This window comes from Protopterus annectens, chromosome 8.part1 (assembly GCF_019279795.1).
Source record: "Protopterus annectens isolate FY-2018-M chromosome 8.part1, PAN1.0, whole genome shotgun sequence".
Classification (NCBI taxonomy): domain Eukaryota; kingdom Metazoa; phylum Chordata; order Ceratodontiformes; family Protopteridae; genus Protopterus; species Protopterus annectens.
The window spans coordinates 418,025,440-418,049,807 of NC_056742.1; the positions used below are offsets into that span (position 1 = coordinate 418,025,440).

Below are 24,368 nucleotides of genomic sequence, written 5' to 3' on the forward strand. Positions count from 1 at the left end.
TAGGGCAAGATGATTGTTAAGCATCCAAGATTCTGTAGATGTGAGGGCATTCTGGGTAATTTGCTGGAGTTCAGAGCTGGAATTTGCAGTGCATATTATTGCAGAGTCATCAGAATACTGGATTACGGAGCATTGTGGGAGAGTGGTGTGAAAGTTGTTAATAAAGATGCTAAATAAGAGACGACCAAGTATGGAGCCTTGGGGTACCCCTGTGGAAGTATTCAGGAAGGGTGAGTAAGACTGTTGCCATTTGGTGGATTGCTGCCTATTGTAGAGATAGCTGTTGAACCATTGTAGAGTAGGGGGAGAAATGGGGTGGGTGGATAGTTTAGAGAGGAGGATAATATGGGAAATGGTGTCAAAAGCTTTGGAGAGGTCAAGGAAAAGTGAAGCAATTATTTTACCAGAATCCCGTGCCCGGTTAACTGTATCAAGGAAGGATAGGAGGGTGGTAGTGGTCCTGTGTCCTGGTCTGAAACCATACTGAGTGGGTGATAAAATTTGATTTTCATGCAGGTGGTTGAGGAGTTGGGCATGGATGCATTTTTCCAGTATTTTAGATAGGGGTGAGAGAATTGCTATGGGTCGAAAGTTTGTGGTGTCTGTGTTGGTGCCACCTTTGTGTAAGGGGAGAATGAATGCTTTTTTCCAGATGTCTGGGACAAGGGACTCTTTAATTGATCTGTTAATGAGTATGCTGATGGGATAAGCTATAGAGTTTGCTGCTAGCTGCAGGAAGTGTGGGGGTAGATTGTCAGGGGCCAGAGTACAGGGTTTTAGCTTAAGTAAAAGTTTTTTTATTGTGCTGGTGGATCATCATCATCTTCTTTCAGCTGTTCCCATTAGGGGTCGCCACAGCAGATCACCCATTTCCATTTCTTCCTGTCCTCTGCATCTTGCTCTGTCACACCAACCACCTGCATGTCCTCTCTCACCACATCCATAAACCTTATCTTAGGCCTTCCTCTTTTCCTGTTACCTGGTAGCTTCATCCTTAGCATCTTTTTCCCAGTATACTCAGCATCCGTCCTCAGCACATGTCCAAACCAATGTAATCGTGCCTCTCTGGCTTTGTCTCCAAACCTTCCAACCTGGGCTGACCCTCTAATATACTTATTCCTAATCCTGGCCACCCTCGTCACACCCAGTGCAAATCTTAACATCTTTAATTCTGCCACATCCAGCTCAAACTCCTGCCTTTTTGTCAATGCCACTGTCTCCAACCTGTATAACATAGCTGGTCTCACTACCCTCTTGTAGACCTTCCCTTTCACACTTACAGGTACTCGTCTGTCACAAATCACTCCTGACACTCTTCTCCACCCACTCCATTCTACCTGTACTCTCTTCTTCACCTCTCTTCCACACTCACCGTTACTCTGAACTATTGACCCCAAGTATTTAAACTCATCCACCTTCGCCACCTCTACTCCTTGTATCCTCACCATTCCTCTATCCTCCCTCTCATTCACACACATATATTCTGTCTTAGTCCTGCTGACCTTCATTCCTCTTCTCTCTAGAGCATATCTCCATCTCTCCAGGGTCTCCTCCACCTGTTCTCTATTCTCACTACAGATCACAATGTCATCTGCAAACATCATAGTCCACGGGGACTCCTGTCTGATCTCGTCTGTCAACCTGTCCATCACCATTGCAAATTAGAAAGGGCTCAGAGCTTTTGTGCTGGTGGGTATAGGGGAGAATTTTAGTTTAGGGTTAAGGGTAGATTTGTTTTCTGGGATGATTTGGTCATCAGCTGTCTTGTTGGTGGTGCTGTTTACTGTAGGAAAGGTGGTGGTTAGGTTAGCTATGGTGTCAATGAAGTAGGAATTGAAGAGGGTAGCAAGTTCAGTGGGTTTTTTTGTGGATCAGGGGATTGATTGCTTTGAGAGCCTCGGTGTAATAGCTGGCTGATGAAGGACCATAATTTTTGGGAATTATTTTTATGTTGGCTTTATAGGTGGAAGTAGTGATCTTTTTTATCAGTGGTTATTAGACATTTTGCCTGGTTATGGAGTTGCATGTAATGTAGTAGAGTTGAGGGATCTTTGTTTTTCTGCCATGATTTCCAGACTTCATAGGATCCAAATATTGCCTTACTTGGACAACCTGTTGATTCAGGTGTCCTCTCCACAGACCCTTTTGCAAAATCTTTATTTTGCCATTTCTCTTCTTCAGAGTCTGGGGTTCACTATAAATTTCAAAAAGTCTTCTCTGATTCCTTCATGTTTTTCTGGGTTGCAGGATTCAGATTGCTCCAATATTTGTATCTCTGCCCCCTCCAAAGGCCTCAACTCTCATTTCTTTCTTTTACATTCTTCTACCTCTGGCTACAATTACTGCCAGGGAGTTTCCTGAGAGCTCTGGGTTTTATGGCATTTACCATTCTGAAGCTCACTCTGATCAGACTTCATGAGAAGTTCTGAAGTCAGTGTGGCTTCAACATGCACATCCTCTAGACTTTGTAGTTCCTCTTCTTCCTTGTCTCAGACAGGAAATTCACTTATAGATTCAGCAACTGTCTCTGAATCCAGGGATCCCTTTTCATCCCCATCTTCCCTCTCATGAATTGCTCACAGGCACCTCAGACATGGGATAGGGGCAACGTTTGACTAACTAAAAGTTCAGGGGGTGTAGCCGTCTTGTCAGCAGAAGGAGCACATCAATGTCAAACTGATGAGAGCTCTTCTACTGGCTCTTCAGGCCTTTCATCCTCTTATCTCTCCAAGGCCTCTCAAGGTGTTCACAAACAATACCACAGTGATGTGGTATGTCATCAAACAGGGAAAAATGAGACTTTATCTTCTTTGCCGATTGGCACTTCTGGCATGGGATCTTGCTATCAAGTAACTCTTCAGGCAGTTTATATCCCTTCTGGTCAGAACATTGTAGCAGACACTCTGAGCAGGTCCTTAACTCAGTCCCACAAATGGATGCTTCACAGAGATGTGTTTCTGGACATTATCAAGTGGATCTTTTTGCCTCCCCTCTGAACAGACAACTTCCTGTGTTTTGTGCCAGGTCCTGTGGTGTAGAAGGTGGACACCCTTTCATTTTCTTGGAAGGAGATGTTTCTTTATGCATTCCCTCCCCTTCCTCTCATTCCAAAAGTCCTGTTCAAAGCTCAACAGGATGCTCCCAATATCTTGTTGGTGACTGCCTTTTGGCCTTGACAGCACTAGTGCCATCTTCTTTTCCATTTAGCCAGGGGCAATCATCACAAGTTATCTCACAAGGTGGATCTACTCTCAAAAGACAAGGGATCTCTCATCCATCCCCACCTGTCCATGCTTCAACTGACACTGTGAGTGATAGGATTTGGCTTCCTCATAGACACCTTTTTTTCTGAGGATGCGCTGCAAGTCCTGCAGGAGGCCAGGAAACCTACTACTACAAAATCCTACTTATCCAAAGAGGTTTTCTATTTGGTGTCTTTCTCATAACCTGGACCCCCTTACTGTGGATGCTCCTTTGGTTTTATCTTATTTGTGTGAGTTGCTCACTGCTGGTTTGGCCTGTTCTTCTATTAAGTCTCACATATCAACTATCTCTGCTTATCTGCCCTTTTCCTCCTCCTTTAGCTTCTAGATTTAAGGTGAAACAATTTCTTAAAGTCATCCTTAATATTAGACCTCCCAGGAAGCCTGTTCCTCCTCCTTGGGATTTCGACTTGGTTTGGAGTAGCTGACTCGGGCTCCTTTTGAACCTGCTGCAGCTTCCTTGCATCATGGTTCCTGGAAGACTGCTCTTTTGTTAGTTCTTACTTCTGCCAGATGGGTGTCTGAGTTACAGGCCCTTATGGCTTGTCCTCCTTTTTTGATCTTTCATGAGCATAGAGTATCCTTGCGCACTAAGCCTTCTTTTATGCCCAAGGTGGTTAATGAGCTATCACTTAATCAGTCTTTAAATCTGCCTACGTTTTTCCCTTCTCCATAAACTGACAATGAGAGGGTGCTGCATACTTTGGACATGCATAGGCAACTCAATGTTTATTTGAATAAGAGTAAGGCTATTAGAAAATCTGATCAGTTATTTGCTTCTTTTCATCCTAGATCTTTGCGGCTTGTTGTATCCAAGCAAACTATTTATTCTTGGATTTATAAGGCTATTTATTTTTGTCACACTTTTCATGGCAAGAGCCTTCCCTCTTCCATCAAGGCTCATTCTACTAGAGCTGTGGCTTCTTCTGGTACTTTTTTAAGGGCTTAGATACAAATTCTATTCTTGAAGCACCTACATGGACTCTGTGTATCTCTTTACCAAGCACTACAAGTTGCATGGTATCTCTAGAGCTAGGGCTGGTTTAACTAGTGTAATTCTTCATGGCTTTTTAGGGGACTCTCCTGCTCCTTCACCCTCCCTTGTTTTCTCTTGAGCTTTGGCACTCTCCCATATGTTAAGATTACTGCACAAGTGAATGTAAGGACATGGTACAGTTGTGTAAAATCTTACCACAATGGTAGATGTCCTTACCTTCACTGCTGCAGCACTCAGTCCCTCCCTCCTTCCCTCTAGTCCTTTGCCTTCCTGGATGCACCTCTTGGTTTCCTTGGACTTGTGTTCCTACTGGGGCAATCAGCTCTGATTATGGTAGGCCCGAATGTCATATTTATGCCCTATGCTACGCAAGGAGCATTTGGGTGATGCTTGGCATACCATTAACACAACAGAAGTCTTACTGCAGCAGTGAAGGCAAGGACATCTACCATTATGGTAAGATTTTTCACAACTGCACTTTCAGAAGTGTTCCACAGACAGACAGACAGACTGTACCCTTTTAGTTATACATCAGCACAAACTTATTTATTTTCTTAGATGTCCTCTAAGCAAACTCTTTACAGCTAAAAACATCAGAAGTTGCCACTGCCAACCCTCAAAGAAGGAAAAAAATATGGTGAAACAGGATTATATCAAAATACAGAGAGCAGCCAGTAATTCATATCAAGCATACAGACTCATCAAATCATTACACCTTTCACTTAACACATCAATGACACAACTACCAAGAAAACCTTGGTCAGCAAATGTTCACAATAATTTAGTACATAATCAACAAACTCTCACAAAACTCAGGGTATATAATCAACTCTCACAAAACTCAGGGTATATAATCAACTCTCACAAAACTCAGGGTGTGTTTGTGTGTGTGTGTGTGTCAGCTTATATTTAGCAACAACTGTATATGACAGTATCCAATGATGTGAAACACTGTCCCTGTTTGAGCACCTTGATATGTTTTATATACCTTCTTTAGTAATACGAGTCACATATGATATTCTGCCGCAGCTGTATATTTGCTTTGCTCTATCACACACAAGACCTGTGCAGCATACACCATGTCTCTGAATCTCTCTCCGCCCATCCCTTTGCTTCTGTTATATTATTTACCTTGATATCCCTCATTCTTCTTTGCCTCTAGTTTTAAAAGGTCAAATGATATAGAACAGTATAACAACTCATTTTTTGACTCTGATGGTGTTTTCTTCCTTGCCCTGCAACTGTTCTATCATTATCCATATTATTTCTCTGTTAACACTACTGAAATCAAATTCTAGTTGGTGACCTCTCAATTGTCCTTGATTCTGGCTCATACGTTTGCACTGTCCTTCCTAACATTTTTCTGACATTATTGTATACTGTTCCTCTCATGGGGACCCTTCCTTTTTTATTCTTTTTTTTTTAATAAATAATTATGTAAGGCCGCTTAGCTTTAAAGCTTTTTTTTTTCCACGACTGCTATGTTGAATTATTCTTCTTCTTTTTTTAGCAATGAGAAAGACATACTTGTGACCATTAAAAATAATCAAATAAAACCCGTCTTTCGAATGATTAAAATAATTTTCCTCATTAATAGTTTTTGTAGCATGAAATTCGTGGATCTAGAGGTGCCATAAGCCACTGCAATCACTAAATACAGTTGAGCACAACAGATCAGTAAACACAGGTGACAGATAAAATAAGAAGCTATGGTACTTGCACTGGATTGTAGCACAAGTGGTTTGCATTTTTAAATACATACAAATTAAAACTAAAGATCATGTAGTTCCTAGGTGTGTACTAGGCTAATGGCCCTGGAGCCTAGTACACACCTAGGTGTGTACTAGGCTCCAGGGCCATTAGCCTAGTACACACCTAGGTGTGTATTAGGTATGTACTAGGCTAATGGCCCTGGAGCCTTTACAAGCCTAGCCCATAGGATTATGCTGGTATCATGCCACCCGACCTTAGTTCTCAGTGCCTCTGTCGAGTAGAGTCACTGGAGTGATCCCCGGGGTGAATTTTCTATTTCCTATCCACTTAAAGATTTCTCTTGAAGAGGGCCAGTGAGGTGCTCTGCTTGACATGTATAGGAAGTCTATTCCATAGCATGGGCAGTCTCTAGTATATGTTCTCTTGATTGTAGTAATGAGGTTGAGTTCTCCGGAACGTGTGGTGCAGAGGGATTGGGATTTCTTTAGCTGTAATATTTCTAACAGAACTGGGTCAGACATGGCTTTGTAAGTCAAGCAGAGATTGCCTCTAAGTAGCCTGTGGTAAGCAGTCCACACTCATGGATCAGCAATACTTCAGAACTTGCAAATATGTCTATTAAAAAAATGTTCTAAAGTCCATTGACTAACATATTTTTCTAGGATAATTTCTGCCAAACAGAAGTTTGTATACCAACAAAGAAGACAGAAATCCCTTGAATCCAAACGGGTGTAATAGATAGCAGCAGTAGGAGCATGTCTGTATATATAATTTTGGGGAAAGGAGGCCCCCCACTAGTGGTGCAATGGGGCTTCACCCCTGCAAAAATAACTTACCTTCAAGTTCAACAAAAGTTGCTTCAGCTATTTTTCTTTTTTGATAGAACGGCACCCAATCAAATAGTTGTCCGAATATTGAAATGTATCTGTAGTAACATAATTAGGGCATGTATAATTCATGCAGCTTTATTTACTTCCTTTTCTTTTTGATTCAGTCTTAACATGTGATCTTCTTGCACTCATTTTCATTTAGTGTTAAAGTATGTATAGGCTAGATATCTTCTGGAAGGTAACAGGCCATCAGGAAGCCCATGGAGCAGCATATATTAATCTGTTTTGTTATAGTCATGAATGTGGATTAAGTCATTAGGCAGGCCTGTGGTGCTCTGTACTTTGAAAAACTAGGTGCCATTTGAGATGTAATAAAAAAGTGCTATGGCATGTGTTTTTGAGAGGAAACCTACAGAAAGCATCCTGTCTTAATGGGTTGATCTTAATCAGGGCAATATAGGAAAATGCTTTGGCTACAATGATTCCCCATAAGCTGAGTCATAGATAAGCAGCCAGAGACCATAGTGCTCAGTGGTAGTAGGATGCTAGAGTATACGGCGCAAGGAGTGAATTTTGAGGATGAGTTTATCCTGTTTCTGTTTAGTCCACATGTAAGGCTGCACCTTGTGTCTGTGTCCAGTTTAGAAGGCTACACATAGTATGGCAAGATAAATGGAAGACAGGGACATAGGTAGCAAACAGGAGTTCAAGCTAGTGTGATGCGAATAAACCACATTATGGACTAATGGCACTGGGCAGAGATAAAAAGGAAGGATAGATGGAGAAAGGGATACAGGTGGCAAATGGGAGAGGGCAGCTTAAGCTTGAATGATGAAACTAATTCTCAGAGAGAGAGTGAGATGTCCCTAGAATCTACCGTTTGACCCAGTATGTTATCAGAAAGGTTTAATGTTACTTGAAGCAGGGCAACAAAAAGAAAATGTAGGACAATGATATGGGTGGAATGGTCATGCAGTTGCCAGCTGCAACATTTGGCTGGACTCACGAAGCCTTAGTTCTCTCTCCATCACCATCTTTTATCTTCATATACCATGTAAGATCCTTAGGTTTTCACTTGCATTAGTGGCATAACAGGATAAACCATGACTATGACCCAGATAACAAGTTTCAATAGTGGCTTGGACTCTTAATGGCACAGGGAGCATATGCAGGTCCATTCAAGGGAGAATAAAGGAGGAGCATGGACTCAGGCCACACCCCTTGTGAAAACCAGGGGAAATAACCACACAGTGCTGCCTGAGGGAGGGTGGGGCACTTCTGGTAATGAGGGGTGGCTCAACACTGGCATTTATCACGCATTCCACCCTGTGTTGTTACTGTGTGGAGAATAAATAAGTTAAACTACTCCCACAGCAGCAACCAGTATGATGTTGTCTCTGGATGCCTTGATCTCCTTACCTGCCCATTGTCCTTAATCAGAGTGGGCATTTCCTGCAGAAGTGTAACACTTCATATAAATTCATAGGTGTTTACTAGGCTAACGACCACAGGGGCCTTTTTAAGCCTAGCCATGCATCTCAAATCTCTGACAAGTTCTGATGCCCTTGATAAGTGTAAACATGGGCCTGGGAGATGAACTAACAGAGATAGGATAGGCACATTTCATATTAGTACTCTGACTCAAGACCTTGACACAGGGCTCAGTAAATTAACTACTATGAAGCTGCAGTAGTAAGATATTTCATAACTGATGTGTATCTGTACTTATAAAAGACCCCACGAGGTCTCAGTTATTCCAAAACAACAAATGTAGTTTTGGTGCACTTTATCAGTTTGTATATTTGTGCAATGATGTGACTGGTTGCTTTCAGTGTTGGTATGTGTACACGTGCCGTGCCACACTGTTACTGAAACATGCCCACTACAGAATTGGTCCTGCTGCCATTTAATACTGTATGTAATACTTGACATGTGCTTTAGTATAAGTAACAGGCATACAGTGTCATGTTCAGCAATGGATGCGCTTATATTCTCCATTCAGCATCATGGCAGCACATACTGTGATATGTACTACTTCATCATGTGTGCCCTATTGCACTGCATGACTGTCTGTTATGCCACCACACAGCACAGGATACATGTGTAATGAAAAACTTCATATGTTTGCAGCACACAGCTTATAGGTTCATAGGTAGATACTATGCTATTGGCCCTAGGGCCTATATAAGCCTAGCCAAAAAGGTACCCTGGCTTTCATAGGTAGGTACTAGGCTATCTGTCCGAGGGCATTTTTAAGCCTAGCCAGAGTGTGTCAGCTTTCGCTGCGCCATTGATTAATTAACTGAGCTTCTGTCAAGCAGAGCCAATGAAGTGATCCCAGGGGTGTATGTTCTGTTACCCAACCACTCGTCAAGGCTTCTCTTGAAGAGTGTTAGTGAGGGGCCCTGCCTAATGTAGTTAGGAATTTTGTTCCAAAGCATGGGGAGTCTCTGTGACAGGAATCTATCCCTCCAGCATGTTCTATTTATTATTGTGGCGAGGTTTAGCTCACTGGAGTGCGTGGCTCACAGTGACTTGGATTTCTTTAGGTGGGGAATGTCCATCAATTTTGAGTTGGACATGGCTTTGTAAGTCAGGCAGAGATCACCTCTGAGTAAGCGATATGCCAATGAGTACAGCTGGAGTTTTTTCAGTCAGGCTGCATAGGACATATGTTTGAGGCCAGTAATCCTCTTGGTGAGGTGCTTTTGCGATCTTTCCAGCTGTTGGAAGTGTCTTGTGAGGTATATTCCAAATGGGGCATTGTACTCTATGATGGGTCTGATGAGTGATGAGTAGAGGGGCACTATAACCTCTTTATTTCTAGATGCGAACCCTTAGTAATTAGATGGGCCACATAGAAGGATTTCCTAACTACTTTGGCAATACGATTGTCAAAAGAGAGATTACTATCTACCTGGGTCCCCAGATCTCTTATTACCTCTTCTGTATTAAGGGGGCTGCTGCCTATGTGGCAATTTGTGGGTGTTTTGTTTTTCCCAAATGGGATGACTATGCATTTTTTGGCATTTAGCTTGAAACCATGACTTTGACACCAGGTGTCTGTCTCAGTAAGGCCTTTTTGAAGGATGTCCGTGTCAGCCAGAGTCAATTATGGCTCCCAGTTTGCAGTCATTGGTAAACTTGGTTAGCCATAGTCCTCCTGTGTTTGCCTGTATTTCTGAGAAATATATACCGAACAGTAGGGGTCCCAGAACCGAGCCTTGCGGGACACCACTTGTGACTGGTTTAGAGTCGGACCTGGAGCCCGTTATTCTTACCGTGTGAGTTCTGTCTGTAAGCCAGTTGGGCAACCCATCTTGTGATGTAGGGGTTTATGTTCAGGCTGGTGAGTTTTTCTATAATAACTGAGTGAGGAATGGTGTCGAACGCCTTGACGAAATCAAGGTAGGCTGTGTGAACCACCTTTCCCTCGTCTATGGCCTTGGTGACTGTCTTGAAAAAGTCAATCAGGTTTAGTAGGCATGATCTGCCCTTAACAAAGCCAAACTGGGTTGGGTCAAGTGTCTGGAGGTTCCCAATGTCTTTGTTAATGAGCTCCATGATGATGCACTCCATAGCCTTGCAGACCAGGCTAGTCAGGCTTATGGGGCGATAGTTACCAGGGTCAGTTGTGGCCCCTCCTTTGTGGAGCGGAATAACCGTTGCTGTGCACCATTCTATGGGCACGTATCCTGTGGAGAGGCTGAGGTTGAACAGCGTGTTTAGGTAGGGGGGTTAGTTCATTCTGTAGTTCATGCAAGACGCAGCCTGGGACACCATCGGGCCCCATTGATGCTGTGTTTTTGGCTTTTGAAAGGGCTGTTTTCACCTGTGCTTCTGTGATTTCTGGGACACTACACTTTTCCGGTATTGTTGTGGACCCTTTTGAAGGTGAGAGGGAGGTGAAGTTTGCACTGAATCTATCTGCCAGGATGTTGGCAATATCAGTAGGTTCAGTATATTTTGTGCTATTTTGCACTAGCTCAGAGCATATCTGTGAGTTGCCACTTAGATTCTTGACATAGCTATAGAAGGCTTTGTGGTTATCTTTTGAATCCTTGGCTATTTTTCTTTCAAAGTTAGCCTTGGATGATTTTATGAAGGACCTTAGTTTCTTACTGATACTGATCAGGGATGTCTTTCCTTCTTGGGATTTGCTTTTTTTCTGAACTAGTTTCCTCCTTCTGTTGTATAACCTGTTTATGGCAGTGGTCCACCAGACTGGTTTCCTTCTCTTAGGGGAGTGAGTCTTGGTCTTGCTAGGGATGGCATGATCCATGCATCCTTGTAGGTGCTCATAGAGTGCAATTGTAAAGGATTCTGCATCTTGGGCAGTGTTATCCTTTAGTGTGGGGGCTGTGAAACTTACCATCTCTACCTTAAGTAAGGCGAAGTTTGCTTTAGAAAAGTTTTTCACTGTGGTTTCCTTGGTTGGGGGTTGTGGTGGGGTCTGGACATCCAGGGTGATTAGTTTATGGTCTGATCTAACCAGTGACAGGTTGACCTCCGGTACGGAACACCTGTCACCCATGTTGATGATGATCAGGTCCAATATGTTGTGGCCTCTGATAGGGGAGTTTATCAGCTGATCCAGGGCATTTGAGTTGATAAATTCCAGGAAGCGCTGAGCCTGGGAGTTTGTACTCAAGTAGTTTTCCCAGATAGGGTAATTGAAATTGCCCAGTATCAGGGCATTCGGTAGGACCTTCATGTTTTCCAGTGTCTCCAGAAAGGTGGAGTGGTGGTCCTGGGTCATGGAGGGTGATCTGTAGTAGGCCACAATTTGCATTGCAGATTTGCCCGATGTTAGTTGCACATGGATGATCTCAGAGGTATCATGCTGCACCACTAACCTGGAGGTGTGCATATCCTTGATGAATATGGATACACCCCCTCCTTTTATGTTTCAGTCCGTGTTCTGTGGACGAAATGTGTGATATGAGTTGTAGCCCAGTAGTGCTGGAGTGCTCTCTGGAGCCTTGAACTAGGTTTCAGTTACTGCACAGATGTCAGCGTTCTCCATACTTAGGAGTGCTTCGAGCGCATGCATTTTGTGATTTAAACTCCTGGCGTTGAGTAGCATAACCCTCATTTTTTTACTTGTGCTGTTTACATCTGTTTTAAGTGTATTTTTACTGTTTTTGCCTTATCTTTTCAAAAAAAAAAAATTCTTATTTCCCAGCCTTTCTAAGCTAGTATAGTCCAGTTTTCAGGCTAGTGCTGAATTCAGGGCTGTGTTACAAGTTTCTGAGTTGCCCATACCTTACTTGGATAGAGGGAAGTTTCTCTGGAGGGTGATCTGTAGCAGGCCACAATTTGCCACCCAAGAAATTTATTTTCCTTTGCCTCTGTCGAGCAGAGCCACAGAGGTGATCCCCAGGGTGAATCTCCTTTTTCCCATACTCCACAAACTGACCAAAGGCACTTTGAGATGCAAGTTCAGTAAGTTAGTAATCAGATTTCATAATAACATGCCACTATTGAGACCAGAGTGCATTGCACTGTGAAATAAATAGTGATAGGGCCCAAATACAGACCCAGTGTAAGGTACTCCAGCTAGGAGAGATGACTGGCTGGTTTATAGTGCAGGTCTTTAGGAAGGAGTTTCAGTTTTTAGGCCACTTTGCACCACATCACACGTGACTGCTTCAGATACTGCATGCTGGTCAACAAGAGTCAGGAGCCATGGTGTCGCAGGTACAGTGATCTAAACCAAACTTAACTAAACAGCTCACACATTGACAAATAGAAGCAGTTGGGTATCTTGGCCATTAAGTGGCAAAATTAGCATGTGGTATCCACTGCATTGGCTGCAGCTGGCAAATGAAGCCAAACTTGTTGCACCTGGATACTCAGCAATAACTTCTTCCCACTGGAGAAATGATACTTTTCCCCTAAAGTGATTACACTTTTCCCCAAAGTGTGACAATTCATTTAGACCACATAATAAAGAGATACAGAGGGTTTCCACTACAAGGGAGTACCAGGCAGGGCAGAAAGAAACATTTCTGTGTTATGTTGAAGTTCACTTGGTTCCAATTACACCAATGGACTGCACTGAAATAGTACTCAGTGAGTCTGGCACTGATGCAAGGTAAATGAATCCTGTCATATATGACTTCCACTTTATGGGTTTGTTGAGTGCGTGTTAGCATACCTGCAGAATCTGTGCCAAAACAATATACTGAACAGAGTTTTACTCTTCGGACAGAATGCCTACATTTGCAGTGCTGCTACATAGATACACTCCTCACATTAGTTCATAGGTTCATAGGTTCATAGGTTTATACTAGGCTATCTGCCCGACGGCATTTACAAGCCTAGCCCATCGTTTTGTGGCTTACGCCACCCCTTTAGTATGGGGAACTATACCCATTATTTTGCTGTGCCTCTGTCGAGCAGTGACACTGAGGTAATCCCTGGGGTATATCTGCGATCTCCCATCCATTGGTCAAGATTTCTCTTGAACAAGGCCAGTGCTCTGCCTCACATGTACTGGGATTTTGTTCCACAGCATAGGAGTCTTTGGGTAATGAATCTATCCCTCCAGCATTAATAGCCGTGTCGAGGTTTAAGTCTCCGCCTTGTGGCTCTGATGGATCTAGATTTTTGAGGTGAAGCATATTCATCAAATCTGGGTTTGACATGGCCTTGTATGTTAGGCAAAGGTCACCTCTGGAGCAGGTAAGCGACTGAATAGAGCTGGAGTTCTTTCAGTCGGGCAGCATAGGACAGATTTTGAGACCCTTTATCCTTTTGGTGAGGAACTTTTGTGGCCTCTCCAGCTGCTGCAGGTGTCGGGTCAGATACATCCCAAATGGGGCATTGTACTCAATCATTGGTCTGATGAGTGATGAGTAAAGGGAGACTATGACCTCCCTTGATCTAGATGAGAATCCCTTCATGATAAGGTGGGCAATGTAGAAAGTCTTCCTAACTACTTTAGCTACATGGGTGTCGAATGACAGACTACTATCAACCTGGGTCCCCAGGTCCCTGATAACTTCTTCTGTGCTCAGTGGATTGCCACCTATTTGGTAGCTAGGGGTAACCTTGTTTTTCCCAAAGGGTATGATTATGCATTTTTTGGCATTTAACTTCAGGCCGTGGCTCTGGCACCAGTTATCCGTTTCTGTGAGACCCTTCTGAAGGATATCTGTGTCAGATGTGTTTAGTTTGCAGTCATCTGCAAACTTTGTCAGCCATAACCCTCCTGTGTTTGCTTGTACTTCAGAAAAGTAGATGCCAAACAAGAGTGGGCCCAGGACTGAGCCCTGTGGGACACCACTTGTGACAGGTTTTGAGTCTGACATGGCGCCAGCAACTCTGACCCTGTGGGTTCTGTCACTCAGCCAGTTTGCAACCCATCTTGTGATGTATGGGTTAACATTTAAGCTGATGAGTTTTTCAATGATACCCGAGTGGGGTATTGTATCAAGGCCTTAGCCAGATCGAGGTAGGCTGTATGGACTGCCTTAATGGCTTTGGTGACTGTTTCAAGAAGTCAACCAAGTTTAAAAGGCATGATCTGCCTTTGACAAAGCCAAACTGGGTTGGATCCAAAGTCTGCAAATTCCCTATGTCTTTATTTATGAGGTCCATTATGATCCTCTCCATGGCTTTGCAGATAAGGCTTGTCAGGCTAATGGGCCGGTAATTTCCAGGGTCGGTGGAGGCACCGCCTTTGTGAAGTGGGACCACAGTTGCAGTCGCCACTCCTGGAGGCACGTATCCAGAGGTAAGACTTTGATTAAACAGCTGTCCTAGCTGTGGGTTTAATTCCTCATTGAGTTCGTGGAGCACACAGCCGGGGACACCATCAGGTCCCATGGATGCTGTGTTTTTTGCTTTGGAGAGAGCAGTTCTCACTTGGGCGCTGGAGATGTTTGGGGGCTGCAATCGTTTGGTATAGATATCTCTCCTTGTTTGCACTGAACCTGTCAGCCAGTATGTTGGCAATGTCTGTAGGATCAGTAATCTTCACATCATTTTGAACTAGTTCTGAGCATATCTGGGAGTTTCCTCCTAGGTGTCTAACATAGCTAAAGAAGGCCTTATGATTGTCTTTTGAGTCTTTAGCTATTTTTCTCGAAATTTGCTTTGGATGATTTTATGAGAGCTCTTAGTTTTTACTTATAGTGATCAAGGGTGTCTTACCTTTTAAGGATTTTGCTGTATCTTGTAGTAGCTTCCTCCTTTTATTGTAGAGTTTGTTTATGGCTGGGGTCCACCAGACTGGACGCTTGCCTTTGGTACTAAGAGTCTTTGTTTTGTTTGGGATTGCCTTATCCATGCAGTCCTGCAGGTGCTGGTAGAAGGCGTCTGTAAGTGATTCAGCGGCTTGAGTACTGTTTTCCACCAGCTCGGGGCCTTAAAGGAGACCACACTAGTCTTTAGAAGTGGAGAAGTTCTTTACTGTAGTCTTTTTATTTCAGGTGGGGTGGGATGAGGACCTCCAGCGAGATTAGTTTGTGATCTGATCTCACCAGTGAGGGTGTTGAACATTGTGCTCCCATGTTCGTGATGATGAGATCAAGTATGTTATCTCCTCTTGTGGGATGGTGACTAGTTGTTCCATGGCATTTGAGTTTATGAATTCCAGGAACTTTTGGGCTAGGGTGTTTGGGCTTGAGTAGTGTTCCCAGTCTATATTAGGGTAATTGAAGTCACCTAGTATGATGGTGTTTGGTGATACATTTATCCCCTCTAGTGTTTTCAGGAAGGCCATGTGAGGTTCCTGAGTTTGTGAGGGTGGCCTGTAACATGCTACAATTTGCAGAGCAGTCTTGCCTATGGTTAATTGCACCTGGATGGTCTCCGATGCATAGTCTTGAGGTGTGGGTGTCCTTAATGAATATGGATACCCCCTCCTTTCTTGGTATTGTCCGGATTTTGGGATGATATGAGGTAAAACCTGATAGCGCTGGGGTGCTCTCAGGAGCCTTGAACCAGGTTTCTGTCACAGCACAGACATCGATGTTCTCCATACTGAGAAGGGCCTGCATTTTGAGATTGAGACTTCTGGCATTGAGCAGCATTACCCTTAGTTTTTCCTTTTTGTGTTCTAGGGTGGTAGGTTTAGAATTTGAGCCTTGCCTAAAAAGGCACTATGGGGTGGCAAGAGCCTTTGCCAATATCCGAATCCCAGGGTGACAGGTGCAAGCCATCCCTTGTCCAGCATGTCATCCCAGGCAGACAGATACTGGATCCCCTTTGAATGACACCAGTGTTTAAGCCAATTGTTAAAGCTGATCATCTTATCTCTGTATTGTGGCATCACTCTTGGTGAAGGTAGGATACTGCTCAAGGTCAGGGTCATACCTGCCTGGGCTACATAGTCAGAGAGCTCCTCAATGTCTCTTTTCATGTAGTCCACAATGACTGAGTCATATTTGTACTTGCTGTTGAGAGACCTGAGTGCTTGCGTTATGTGGATTCTAGCGCCCGACAGGCAGCTTACTGTGACCTTCTCCTTACTCAGTCTGGTGAGCGGGACATCAGTGTGTCTGACTATGGAGTCACCAATGACTAGTGTGTCTGGCATTGTGTTTGGCCTTAAGGGCTGTGACTGTTTGACACTCTGACTGTGAGGTCTATGTGTTGCAGGTGTTGTGTTCTGAGGTGGTGGTTGTTTGGGTGTCTGCTTTGGTGGCCTCTGCTGTTTTGGTAGATTTTTGATCAGAGCCAGTATGTCTTTGTGTGTTTATGTGTATGATTTGAGGTTGTAATGGTGCTATGTGAGACTGGGTCTATAGTGTGTGTGGTAACCTTCTCCTCCTGACTGGTCTTGCCAGTCCTGTGTTGAGAGAGCTCAGCCTCCAGTTTGGCCGTATAGTTGCATCTCGCATGTATTTGTGTTTTGTGGGAGGAGGAGAGGGTTGTCTGTGTACATGAGGCAATTGTAACATTGCCTCAGTATTCAGGTTCACCAGCTGAGCAGGAGAGGACACTAGCAACTGATCCACATGCTAGAAGGATAGACAAAAACTTTAAAAAGATTCAGGGAATGGGGGTTACCTTTTGGGGTACTATCTATGACAAGAGTGCCGTATCAAGGTAATAAGTACTGTAGGAGCAAGTGCTAGGTTTAACAGATAGAGAATAGTCTACTTGGAGTCAAGTGGAGATGATCTTTTTAGTTATAGGATAAGCTGATTAGATCAGTAGTATAGTTCGAGGAAGGTAGTTTTAAGGGAAAATTTGAAGAGTGGACTTTAGGTAGCCCGAGTTTAACCCTAACCTGCTCACCGCCGCCTGTGTGCAACAGTGGGCAGCTCGCTCTTAAATATCAGCTTAACGCCGCGCTTACGCTTTTATACCAGGGGCTGGAAAAGCTAGAAACTGGCCCAACAATAAACTACTAGTTACTGGCTGAAACCTCACAAAACTGGACAAAGGCAGCTCAATGCTTCCCACTCCCACTGGTAAGCAAGGTAACTTCCTCTCCCAAATAAGGCAAGGAAACAGTACACAGGAACTACAACCAAAGCCCAGGAATCAGCAACTCTGAAACTGGACTAAACTAGTAAAGCAGGAAAAACAAGAGATATTTTTTTCTTTTTTTTTTTTTTTTTTTTTTTTCACAGAACAGGCAGAAACAGGTACAGCAAACACTTATAAATGCTATGAATCAGCTACTACAGCTTACACAGAAGAATTTGCTACAAATACAGTCAAATAGTAACAAACAAGGATTCCAAGTGCAATATTAAGTTAAATGCAGTAAAACAGCTTCAGTGTAACAGAAAGGCAGGCTAAATACAGTCGCTAGGTATTCAGATGTGGAAAGCAACAAAATTATACTTAGTATCAAGAAAATTCAGCTCAGAAGGGCAGAGTCCAGCCTCTCCTCCCACAAGAGTGCAGACCGCAATCCTTCCTAACGTAAAATAACTGGCCTGAAGCCCAAGTGCTTAAACCAGAACTAATACACTTTTAGAATAACAGACACTGAGCTCTCAATCAGCAGTTCCTAACCTAGAAGGATGTAAGCTGCCTGTCCTGCCACCACAGTGCAGGCCACAAACCTTCCTAATGTAAAACAACTGGTCTGAAGCCCAAGTGCTTAATCCAAAAGACTTAGAAATGATAGCTACACTTTAATCAAGTTACTACCAGCAGTAATAAATACAACTGAATACTTTAAAAATGCCTGGATTAGTGCTCAAGTTATACAAACAAAGCTAGATTCAGCAGGTCTGGATCTAGTCTATCAGTTCAAATATGCAGGCACTATAAGCTTTAACCAGAAATTCCCAGCTCAGAAGGACAGAGTCCAGCCTCTCCTCCCACAAGAGTGCAGAACACGAACCCTCTTAATGTAAAATAACTGGCCTCAAGCCCAAGTGCTTAAACCAGAATTAATACACTTTTAGAATAACAGACACTGAGCCCTCAATCAGCAGTTCCCAACTTAGAAGGATGTAAGCTACCTGTTCTGCCACTACAGTGCAGACCACAAACCTTCCTAATGTAAAACTGGTCTGAAGCCCAGGTGCTTAAACTAAAAGGCTTACAATGAGTTACACCAAGCAGTAATAAATACAATTGAGTACTTTTAAGATGTAAGAAAAACACAAATACAGTATATATATTTTTTTTTTTTTTTTTTTTTTTGAAAGAAGGAAAGAGAGAAAGGAGTAGCAGAAACTAAGCTGATTGGTGTACTGGGTAGAATGAGGTAATGATGCTAGACTGGGAGGAGGGTCCCAGATCAAATTTACAGCCACCAACTATAAAAACACTATACCAACAGGGAGGAGCTGAAAAGCAGCAGTGAACCTTTAAATGAAAGTTTTAAATAGCTAAAGGAGCCACTAGAAAAAAGAGTTTAACTGCAACAAGTTTTCATAAACAAACAACCCAACAGATGCTTAATAAGGGTGGACAATTTCCAGTTAATACCTCACACACAGTGAAACTAGCTAGAAAAATACACAGTACACAAAGTGCTATAAACAACAAAGAAATAAAGAACAAAATAAACAAAACCATAAGCTCACTGTAAAATGGCTGAACACTCACAACTGAGCTTCTTAGGTAACAGAAAGTTGAAACCTGAGACAGTTTTTAAGAAAGAAAAGTCCAGGAGACCTCAGTCAGCCAATGACCTCAAACAAGTCCCTCTCACTGAAATGCCTAATGGCTTTGGCTAAAACAAGATGTCCCTGAATTATGTACTCAGACACACAGCCTCCACAAACACTAGGCCCAAATACAAGCCTGAATATGGAAATGCTACAAATATCCACACTACTTAGAACAAAAGCTGAAAAGCAGCAGTGAGCCTTTAAATGAAAGTTTTAAACAGCTAAAGGAGCCACTAGAAAAAAGAGTTTAACTGCAACAAGTTTTCATAAACAAACAACCCAACAGATGCTTAATAAGGGTGGACAATTTCCAGTTAATACCTCACACACAGTGAAACTAGCTAGAAAAATACACAGTACACAAAGTGCTATAAACAACAAAGAAATAAAGAACAAAATAAACAAAACCAGGATACTTAATGTTATATATTGTGATAAGCTCACTGTAAAATGGCTGAACACTAGGTAACAGAAAGTTGAAACCTGAGACAGTTTTAAGAAAGAATAGTCCAGGAGACCTCAGTCAGCCAATGACCTCAAACAAGTCCCTCTCACTGAAATGCCTAATGGCTTTGGCTAAAACAAGATGTCCCCAAATATCCACACTACTTAGAATGAAAGTTTTAAACAGCTAAAGGAGCCACTAGAAAAAAGAGTTTAACTGCAACAAGTTTTCATAAACAAACAACCCAACAGATGCTTAATAAGGGTGGACAATTTCCAGTTAATACCTCACACACAGTGAAACTAGCTAGAAAAAATACACAGTACACAAAGTGCTATAAACAACAAAGAAATAAAGAACAAAATAAACAAAAACCAGGATACTTAATGTTATATATTGTAGATAAGCTCACTCTGATATAAAGTACCAGTGTACTCCGTTATCTCAGGTGTGACATACAACAGCACTTTGAGATACGGGGCTAGCATACACCTACAAGTCACAAGTTGCGGTCATCGTTTCTTCTCTGTCCTGCAGCATTTTAGTCAATGTTATCAATAGTTTTCATACTTAGTTTTTCTCTGCATATGCTTAAATCATAGCTATAAAGCAATACCATGATACTGCAGATTCTGTTTACAAGCAGAAAATGCCCTTGGGCATGATATTATAGTCAGTGACCCATCAGGGGTCCTCCTATTGCTCCATATGTGCCCAGCATCGAGGCTGTACTGCATCCCAGCTGCATGAGTGCTAAACATTATTTTCCCTGCCAAACATGTATGTATTAGATTACAACAGACATTCTACTGTAAACATGTCTTATATCTTCATTTACGTGTTTCCCAACAGCCTCCTTCCTCCTGCTCTCATCTTTCACATCTCATACTGACAAATCCTATTATCATCACTCTGCCTGATGAATACCTCTATACTCTATATGCCTTTCTCAATATCTCCATGTTAAGGTCTTCTACATCATACCCCCCCACACACACACACACACTTTCCTTGACGCTCCTTTGTTCTTAAATGTTTCATCATTGTTTTCGTATGTTCCTCTTTCTACCTACACTCATTTCTGTAAAAGTGAACCCTTAACTGTATTTTCTTACAGTTTTGCCGAGGGTTAATTGCATGTGTCTGTGGCAGATTTTCCAGGTGTACTGCACGTATCATCATTCTGACCTGCTTCACACAGTTGCGTTTGTTCCATCCCTACATTAAACATTGTTATAGTAATTGTCACAGCTGCACTCCTGGATATAATCTACGATTTGCCCCATCCACTGCTCTTTGAATACAGCCCCACAGCCCTTGTTGCCTTTCCCCTTTTGTCTTCCCTTCTTGTAAGTAATGTCATTGCCTGTGTAATGCATTGGCACTCACCATTCACTAGCATTGACTTCACACATCATGTTTTACTTGTTCACCTATTCCTGTGCTACATCCTTGTACTGATATTACCTTGGCCTTGCACCTGCTGGTGATAACCTGTCATTCTAGCTTTGTAGTACCATGCATCATCCTGATGCTAGTTTATTAGATTTAATATTCATTTCCTGAACATTCTGAGAACCACTGCCTCCATCTACAAATTCTATGCTCCACTTTCATTAGCAGGGTCTGTCACATCAACAAGGGCATCACTTTTCCCACTGCTGTACCTATTAAGTGTCTAGTGCTCTTCCAGGGGCCCTTCATTTGCACCTGTGCACAGCAGTACAGCTAGCATATGTGACTCCCCATATAGGACACTCATAATATTTAGCTTACATGTCAAAGCTCTCTGACATTACAGTAGCTATTGCAGCACAATTGAGTTGTACAGAACCTGTCTGTGCTCTAGAGCTCTCCGAAATTACAGAAGAGGAGCTGCTGAACCATTAAACTGTATGGTACCTTTCCATGCTGTACAGCTCTCTGACATTACAGTAGCAGAGCTGTGCACTACAGCTCTCTGACATTAGAGCAGCTGAGATGCAGCACTGCTGAGTTGTCTATGCTCTAGAGACGCAGGCTGGAAATGAGTCAGGGAAAGTTTGCACGGCTACTTCTGTCTAGCATTTACATTTCCAGAATCACATTGTTTAACTTTAGTATAGTGCATCCCACAAAAACAGTTAATTTATACCCCACTCAGACAGTTTTGTTAAACCCTACTGTTGTTCTTGGAGGTAATTTAAACACAGGACCACTAGATGTTATTAAAACCAAATATGGCAAGGTTGGAAAAACATTTGCCAAATTAACAAAATGTCACACATGCCAATTCAAGTACACAAAATAACTTTTTCAGAATTAAAGTTATTTTCGCAAGGTGCATTTCCCCCTGTACTCTCCATACCCCCTCCCCCACCAAAACTGCCACTACATAAACATTGCAGTGTTATTACTTGGAAAGCATTAAAATCATACATGCGCTTGATTTACCATGAATTGTTGCATTTTAAGTAGTACACTAGTAGCTTATCTGATTTCAGAGGAATTCAGTTAGCCATTTTATTCTACTGAAAAAATCACTTCCCCAAGCTGATTTAAGAAGTGCAGAGTGGGTGTCTGACCTGGAACAGAAATGCTGTTTTTCATCCCTTCTTCCTCTGCTGCAAGTGAAGCTGTAGCTGCTTCTTCATTTTCCCTCCTGCACTGGATGCCAAGACACAGCTCAGAAACCCCTTTGTTGACATCTGCAGGACACTCCGCTTCTTTTTGTTTGCCTTCCATTACAGCTGACTTGTAGTAATTACTGTAGCTGCAAAATAAATAATAAGATGTAAAGATTCTGCTCATAGTGATCAAAATATATTATTATGACCTTAAAAGATTTTTTTTTCTTTTTTTCTAACTCAGAATGTAAGATGCTGCCAGCCGTGTTTTTGGAAAATATAAGGTAATGGGAGTTCTGAAATCTGCTAAACTGTAACAGTTAGAACACACATTATTCAAGACTGTTTTTGTACCAGCCTTCCTTTGTAATAAAGCAATACAAAAAGTATTGTCCACACAAAATTAAACAGATGAAAATAATAAAGCTTCTTAGCTGGCACTCTGTACATAGATAGCTTTAGACTGAAAGCTGCAATCTGCAGCACTCATTGTCTCATAATCAGTTATAAGTTACAGACCTTTCTTGCTTTTGGTTAAATGTCCAAGTTGGGAGATAAAACAGAGGCACACTTGTATTTATTGGTGATGCCCATTAATGCGCCAGTGGAATCAGTGAAAGATAGGAAAACATTTTATGCTATCCGGCACCATTCTTCAAATGCTGCAGTCTAATATTACAACACAGGAAAGAGGAAACTCCTGTTAGCTAAGCATTTTATTGGTCCAGAGCCTAAATGGGTGTATCATTCAAAATGAAAGTAGAAGTGACATGCTGTAGAAATATAACAAATACAAACATAAATGCCTTGTGTTTTACTGTGAAACTTACGCAGAATAAACACGTTTAGGTACCTCTGTTCTCAACTCATCTTAACTTTGCTAGACTGTTGTTAGCTTTTGATAAATGAAGCACAGACAGGAACTGTTTATAGTCTGCAGGAAACAGTTAATCAATGTAGCTACAACACAGCAGAACTCTAAAGGCACTAGTCTTTGCAGAATTCAATCGTGTTACAAGTAACACCAATTAAACTCCTAAATAAAATGTGAATTTGTTTATACTTGGTGCAGTAATTTTTTGATGAAAAACTGTCACGTGAAAGTAACTTTAAAGAATTAAATATGAGCTGACTGACAGATAGGGTTGCCAACTGTCCTGTTTTTCCCAGGATGTCCTGGATTTGGCCATCTGTGTCATAGGAAGGATCTTCCCAGGACACCATATGTCCTGTTTTTGGCACAGCTTAGCACAAGTTATTATAACTTACTAAGTTTACTCATAATCACTGTTTAAGTAATGTGTAGTAAGTCAAGTTGTATCAGTATCAGAACTGTGCATGCCTGCCCACACCATCTCACCCAAATCCTTAGACCTCAATGCCCACAGCAATTTGCTGACAGCCCTACAGGCCCATTCATCACACATGCACTTTGTTCCTTTACAAAATTACAACTGAGCCTATCATGGAGGAGCCCGTGGTCTTACTCGCCAGACCAACAACCTGTCAGCAGCATTACTAACTTGTTCCAATGAAATGAATAACAGTGCGCTAATTGAGACATTATATTATGCACTTATAACGCTGTTTACTTGAGAAAAATGTAAAACCAGCAAAAGACTAAAGGCAGCCATCCCAGTCGTAATAATCTGAGATGCAGTAACGCATCTGCACCGTGACTGTCCGGATCTGGAACCTGTTTATTTAGCAGAATATTTCTGTGGTGTGATGATGCTTGGGGCTCCTGTACAAAGTAACTGTTCCTGGTTGTAACCCTCAGTGATGGGATGTCCACCACAGAAATTGAGCACTCAGTTTGCAGAAAGGTAAGGTAGTAATGTATAAACGCATTGTTCTGTCTATACAGTCATACATATACGTGCGTGTGATATAAAGCATATAAGGTTAACACAGCTTTCTGGAGCAGTAGGTCAAGGGTAGCCAGGTAGGGGATTTGTGGGTTGAAGATGCAGCATATTAAGCAAGTGTCTCCTTTAACTTGCTGATGTCAAAACTAGTTAATTTGTTTTCTTCTGTTTGCACTACGTGTCCTAAGGATGGAAGTGTGCCAGATATTAACCTCAGGTCCTCACTCAAGTTGCTAAACATATGTGCACAGCAGAAAATACTAGTCTTTATTTTTAACTTGAACAGCGTGGGTGTGGACAAAAATAAACTCGTCGCACTCGCACTTCATTGTACAGTGTATCCAGCGTGGGTGTGGACAAAAATAAACTCGTCGCACTCGCACTTCATTGTACAGTGTATCCAGCGTGGGTGTGGACAAAAATAAACTTGTCGCACTCGCACTTCATTGTACAGTGTATTATGGGAAACTTGATTTGCATTTGACTCCATTATTTTTACATAGTTTCTTTTTTTTCAATTTATTGTTTATTATTTTTCTGCCAAAAAATGCTCA

At 42.2% G+C, this 24,368-nt stretch overlaps 1 protein-coding gene across 3 annotated transcripts in view; it reads right to left on the reverse strand.

Annotated features, from left to right (window-relative positions):
• The window catches only part of SNX20 (sorting nexin 20), a 168,448-nt gene extending 145,829 nt beyond the window's left edge, over positions 1-22,619 (reverse strand). For all 3 annotated transcript variants that reach the window (XM_044081986.1, XR_006366093.1, XR_006366094.1), the window contains exons 1-2: positions 22,466-22,619; positions 21,905-22,092 (exon numbers count right to left, since the gene is read on the reverse strand). In XM_044081986.1, the coding sequence (XP_043937921.1) occupies positions 21,905-22,064 (160 nt within the window). In that variant the 5' untranslated portion in view covers positions 22,065-22,092; positions 22,466-22,619. The remainder of the gene's footprint in view (positions 1-21,904; positions 22,093-22,465) is intronic.
• Between the last annotated feature and the right edge of the window lie 1,749 nt (positions 22,620-24,368).